At 44.2% G+C, this 6,444-nt stretch overlaps 1 protein-coding gene across 1 annotated transcript in view; it reads right to left on the bottom strand.

The window, feature by feature from the left end:
- The window catches only part of Sppl3 (signal peptide peptidase like 3), a 93,342-nt gene that overhangs the window by 21,561 nt on the left and 65,337 nt on the right, over nt 1-6,444 (bottom strand). The window contains exon 3 of the mRNA XM_031337540.1: nt 4,793-4,881. Within this exon, the coding sequence (XP_031193400.1) occupies nt 4,793-4,881 (89 nt within the window). The remainder of the gene's footprint in view (nt 1-4,792; nt 4,882-6,444) is intronic.

The raw sequence follows: 6,444 nt of genomic DNA, 5'->3' as shown, positions 1-6,444 counted from the left end.
ATACACTCAGACCTTACACCACTCGTGTCTAGTTTGTTTGTCAAGGCTGAATCCCGTGCACACCTGGCCATACATAACCCATTGTCCCGCGGAACAAGGGACCCTGTAAGAAATCCCAGTCCGTGCCCCCCCAAATGTCCAGTTCGGGGGAGTGGAAAAAGCCCTGATCAGGAAGAAGTGTTTTTACTTGAGTGGGCCATGTTAAGGATCCCAGTGCTTCAAATCCATGGGATAACCCCTGCTGAGGCTCCATGAAATGGCAAAGCCTTCCCTGGAAGTCCATGAGCAGGCAGTGCTGTCCTTGAAGGAATATTTAGGGTGTGAAGACTGCTCCTTAACTGATCACTGCTATATTGACATTAGCTAAGCCTGCCTCCCTGATCCAGCTGTGTGCCATAAACCCCACCTCCTTGTTCATCTGTATACATCAACCTGGCCTTTCTGCTCAACTCTATATAATAAACTGGACAAGCTTTAGGGGTGGGGCTACAGTTTCTCCTGCAGAGACCTCAGTCTACCCTATCCAGAGTCTCTTTCCATGTGTGTCTGTCTTTCTTCGTTTGCTTACTGGCCATCAGGTCTGCTCCTGGATGTGTAAGGACTAAAATCAGACAATGAGATTTATGTGGCTTTTTTTTTCTATTTAAATGAAGAACAGGGATGGACCTGGTGGAATATACCCTTAGTCCCAGTACTGAGAACAAAGGCAGGTGGCTTTTAATGAGTTTAGGCCAGATTGGTCTACATAGTGAGTTCCAGAGCTCCAGACTAATCAAGGCTACACAGTGCGACCCTGTCTGAAGGAAGGAAGGAGGGAAGGAAGGAATGAAGGAAGGAAGGAGAGAGGGAGTGAGGGAGGAAGGGAGAAAGGAGGGAAGAAAGGAAGAAAGAAAGGAAGGAGGGAAGGAGGGAGGGAGAGAGAGGGGGAAGAAAGGAGGGAAGGAAGGGTGTGTGTGTGTGTGTGTGTGTGTGTGTGTGTGTGTGTGTGTGTGTGTGTGTGTATGTGTGTGTGTGGAAAGAGAGAGAGGGGGGTGGGAGGGAGAGGGAGAGGGAGGAGGAGAGGGAGAGATATCTACCTGCCTCTTGGGCAGACACAGGAATTACAAATACACTTGGGCAGTCAGAGATAATCTGGATGAAATCCCTGCCTCTTACAACTTTCTCTTCAACCATTTTCTATATGTATGAATTTTGACTTTTCTTTACAGACGGAGTCTGTGTTAAATACAGGCTGGCTTTGAGCTGGAGACTCTCCTTCCTCAGCCAGCCAGGCGCTGCAATTACAGGCTTTACTCTGTATGTTCTCACTCACACCTAAGGTGCCTGGTTTTGGAACTTTACATACATTAAATAATGTGTGTCTGGATTCTCTCACTCAACACTATTTTTTAAGAACTATTCTCTATTCTACAACTTCATTGTATGCAAAATCTTTCCATTCTATGACTGAAATTTAGGTTTTTTTCTAAATATTTCCTTATTACAAATAATTCTTCTGTGTACTTCTTTGTTTGATATTTCATTGTGTGTGTGTGCTTATGTATGTACATATATATGGGGTTTTTGCCTGCACTTATGACTATCCAAAACATTCATGCATTGCTCTCAAAGGCCAGAAGAGGGCATCAGATTATCTACAGTTATACAATTCTAGATCTACAATTCTAGATCTACAATTCTAGATCTACAGATGGCTGTTAGCCAACATGTGGATGCTCAGAACTGAACTTGGGCCCTCTGATAAAGCAGTCAACGCTCTTCAACCACTGAATTATCTCTCCAGCCCACTAGTATCATTATTACTATTTTTAGACAGAATATCACTTTGTAGCCGAGGGTACCCAGGAAGTTGCTCTATAGCTCAGACTGGCCTCAAAGTTGTTATTTTCCTTCTTTAGTTTTCCACATACTGAGATGATAGCTTTGTGTCATGGGTAACATTTCCTCCCAAATTTCATCCAGTCTCACCATGGCAGCACTGGCAACTCTTGTGTTCTTCAAGCAGAATTTAAGCCTAGATACCAGGAGCAGTCATGAGTTTGGCAGACAATGAAGGAAAGGCAAAGGTGCCCCCTTCTGAGTGAGGGTAGTTAGCTTAGCAGTCATGGAAGGCTGCCTCTAGGACCTGGACCACCAAGTCTGGCCTGTCATTTCTTTCTCTTCCTCTTACCTACTTCTGGGCTGGCCATCACAGCTCTGCCCCCTTCCCTCCAGGAGGCAGAGGCCTTCTTCACACCTGCCTTCCTCACTACAGTCTGTCGTACACAGATGCACCAGATTCAGGAGTACACGGGAAGGCCTAACTGGCCAGAGTTCCCAGGCAGTGTACTACAGGAAAGGGCGGCAGGGTCCTCAGTAAGGGGCAGATCTGCTTTGCTGCTTCTCCCAGAACTGTTATTGTTGCTGTTACCTGTTCCCGCCCCACCCTTTAATCTAATACTGACATGTTTTCATCTATAGCCTTCCAGTGATGTGTGCCTATAAGCATGAACCCCAGAGCCACACTGCAGGGTCCAAGAGTGGTGGAGCTTAGTAGATAATGCTGAAATGTATCCATGTCTGTCAGCACACTCTCTCCCAGGAAATACAAGCGCATTTGTCTTTATCACACTAGCTGTGGCCAGGGTTTCATCTTGAGCCATCCTGGTGACTGTACAGTGCTGTTTCAGACAGTTCAGTCAGCTTTCCTGATTTCTAATGAGCCGAGTGCTGTACTCTCCAGAAGGCTCTTATACCTTCAGCTATCGGGCAGAGTACAGTTCACATTGTAAGCTTTGATACCTGTTGTGGGTCACATGGCCTTCACCACTCCTTCACTTCCATGTTTGTTTGCTTCCCACAAACTCCTCAACTCTTGGGTATTTTGGAAGAAGGCACCTGTAATCTTTTACAAACCTCCATCTGGGCACTTTCTCCTTTAACTGGTCCAAAATCCTCTTGCCAACATCTTGGCACTAACTTTGCAGGGATCTTCTGAGAGCCTTCCCTCAGTGGACTGCTGAGGATCCCAGTCTCTTAAGTGCTCACGCAGTTGTTTGTGTTCCCTCTGGCTTTCTGGACATTGATTTTATGATTTTTGAAGGTGTGACCTGGCTGGGTAGTGATGGAGGCCCATGGCTTTAGTCCCAGCACTCAGGAGGCAGAGGTAGGCAGATCTCCGCATTCAAGGCCACAGAGTGAGTTTCAGGACAGCCAGGACTACACAGAAAATCTCTGTCTCAAAAGACAAACCAAAAACAAACAAAAAACACAAAAAAGAGACAGACTGTGTGGCCCGTTCCCTACACTATCCTTCACCCTGAAATGATGAGGTGCTCTCTAGGTAAGTGCTGACTATTTCAGCATATTTTTCTTTCTTTGTATTTTCCAGACTACATCAAAGAGAACTGCACTGTAGTTCACAGGTAGGTAACCTCTCAACCCTCTTGGTATCTGGGTCTCAGTGCATAATGGGAAGGGTGCATAGTCTGACACAGGAGGCAGACTTAAGAAAATGACATAAGAGGTGTATAACCCTCGTGTGACCCTGATAAATTACAAGAAATAAACCTGATATTAGCAGGTCCTTCCTTCCATGAGATGTTAGACAGACTACATGTTTCTCTTTGATTCTGTGATGCAGTGTGCCACAGACTATACTTATATCATTTGTAAATATGCTGCTGTGGACAGGGATGAGACTTCAGAAATAAAGTTACAGTGTGTGAGCTGTCTTGAAGTATTAACGGAAGATAACTTATGTAACACATCAATCTGAAAATCAGATTTCACATTGGGTTTAATGTGGTTCCTAGCAAATTACTGGTACAGACTTTATTTCACACAAAGAACATATCATTTATGGAAACACATTTTTTAAAGGCAGTCTCTCTATGTAGTGCTGACTGGCCTGAAACTCCCTCTGTAGACCAAGCTGGCCTCAAACTCACAGAGGATCCGCCTGCCTCTGATTCTTTCTATTTAAGTGAGTCCTACTTTACTGTCTTTGTAGTGTTTACTTCCTAATTTGAAGTAAAAATTAGGCAAGTGCAATGTGGTTATGAAGTATATAGAAACTAAGTACAAGGAGACTGCATTCCGTGGTCTCTTTCCAACTTACCTGCAAACTGGAGAGAAATGAGGTGTGTGGGGGTTTCATCCTTGTCCTCAGCAGTGTGGTTACAGGCACCTGCCACTACTCCTAGGCTACTGCATGGGTTCTGGGGACCTGAGCGAGCACAGCACTCCATGCTTGCAGGACACTTTTCTGCCTAGGCCATCTCCCTGGCCCCAAGTACTTCATTATGAAATATGAAATCTCAGTGTATGAATAAATGACAATTTGTTTACAAACTCATGTCTACTTAAAAAAGGATTTGTATTCTTGTAGGATTTTTTGAAGCAGGAGACACTCCTAACACTTATCTTTCCAAGCACTTGAATGTGCTCTCTCGGAGATACTGAATTAAACTGTCATCAGTATAGAATCAACAACCTCATAAAACAGCTAACAAGGCACAAGTGGAGGGACACTACCTGTACTTTACAGGTAAGGAGTGAGCTCAGTAGCAAGCACTGGGCTCAAGCTTCTTGTACTTGAGCAACCAGTGACTTTAGATTCTGAACATAACAACTTAGCAGATGGAAGCATACAGATCTGATTGTATGAACCTATCAAATGTAAGCCATTAAATGAGCAACTGGAGGTTCAGAGGTCAGCTGAGGAGAGCACATGAGGAGAGCACGGGGGTGGGGTTTTGACTACCAGAAGCATACGCACTCAGGAAGAAATGATCAGTGTAACACGCCTTACTGTTATTGGTGCTGTTGCCGTTGAAAGAGCCAGAAGAACTGTTGCTGTCTTTCTCCTTATCTTGGTTTTCAAAGTCCATATTAAGGGACCTGTGGAAAGAGTTAACAGGTAAGTTTCAGTTCTGCTCAAGAGAGAGGTATTGATGCCAGTTCTGAGACAGGGTTGCAAGTGCTGTTCCTGGGAGGGAAAGGATGGCCTCTTCCCAACTGTGACATAGCCTGCAACTCTTCAGTGTTAGTTCCAGAGCTTTCCAACTGTAAGTAAAGCACTCCAGTGCAGTTCAACCTGCCACAGTCTCAATTACTTTCTTATGATTAAAACTCTGCAAAGAGAAATGCTGGGTAAAGGGCAAGCACTCTTTGCAACTTTTACATGCATATGACAGCTTCTAAAGAGGGTGCAGGGAGGACCCTCTCAAAACAACAAAAAGCAGGTGAAAACACCCATGCTTACAAACAAACGCTATTACAAACAAACAAACAAACAAAGGTCACTCATGAGATGGAAGAAAATACCTGCAAATCATGTGATTGGTGAAAGAGAACTTGTGCAGAACAGCAAAAATCAAGAGTCAGGTAACAGTCCAGGGTTGGGATGGACAAGGCTGGGAGCCTCATGCACTGAGGGGTGACACTAATTGGTCATTTGGTCCAGCAAACAGTGCACCTGTTTTTCAAGTTTAGCCTCCAGAACTCTGAGAAGGAAATTTCTGTTGTCTAAGCCATGTATGTTACAACATATATTGCTATGGTAGCCAGAGCTAACATAAAAATCCAACTTGTTTCATATCTCTGATATGTCCAATATTAGCAAATATCTTGTTTTGTTTTGTTTTTTTATTTTGAGACAGAGTTTCTCTGTATAGCCCTGGCTGTCCTGGAACTCACTCTGTAGACCAGGCTGTCTTCAAACTCAGAAATCCACCTGCCTCTGCCTCCCAAGTGCTGGGATTAAAGGCGTGCACATTCACCGCCTGAAAGCAAATATCTTAATATGTTAAATAAAAAACATGCTTTGTTGTTGAGGCATTTCACAAATGCCAGATTGAACTGATAAAGAGTATTGTTTAAGTGGGGCTTGTTGGGATTGCTCAGTCAAGACTGCTGTGCAAACATGAGTTTGGATCCCTAGATCAAAAGCTGGGCAGGGCATGGTGGGACACATCTGTACTTGGGGAAAGGGAGTGTGTATTACAAAATTTAGGTCAGCCATTTAGTGCAACTGATGATCTCAAGGTTCAGTGGAGACAGATTGAGGAAGACAGCTGTCCTCTGGCTTATCCATGCAGGTGCACATATAACATAAGCCCATGAAGACATTAGTCACATCCACTGTACTGATGCTCATTTTCTTCCTGCTTGCTTTGCTTCATTATGAAATGAAGGACACTGCTACTTTAAGCTGTATTTGTGGGCTCTGTTTTCCTCTCTGTCTATAGTTTTTGCTTCATGGAATTTGAAGATCTTTTATTATATGACAAGCAATTTGGAGGACCAGAGAGATGACTTTGCTGCCAAGTCCCAGTTACCTGAATTTAATTCCTGGATCCTATGTGATGGAATAAGAGAACTGGTTCCCACACACACACACACACACACACACACACACACACACACACACACACGAGAGAGAGGGGGGGTGTACGTGTGCGA

Source organism: Mastomys coucha, unplaced genomic scaffold (assembly GCF_008632895.1).
Source record: "Mastomys coucha isolate ucsf_1 unplaced genomic scaffold, UCSF_Mcou_1 pScaffold22, whole genome shotgun sequence".
Taxonomy (NCBI): domain Eukaryota; kingdom Metazoa; phylum Chordata; class Mammalia; order Rodentia; family Muridae; genus Mastomys; species Mastomys coucha.
Note: the sequence above shows the minus strand (reverse complement) of the source record. Positions and strands in the feature narration are given on the sequence as shown.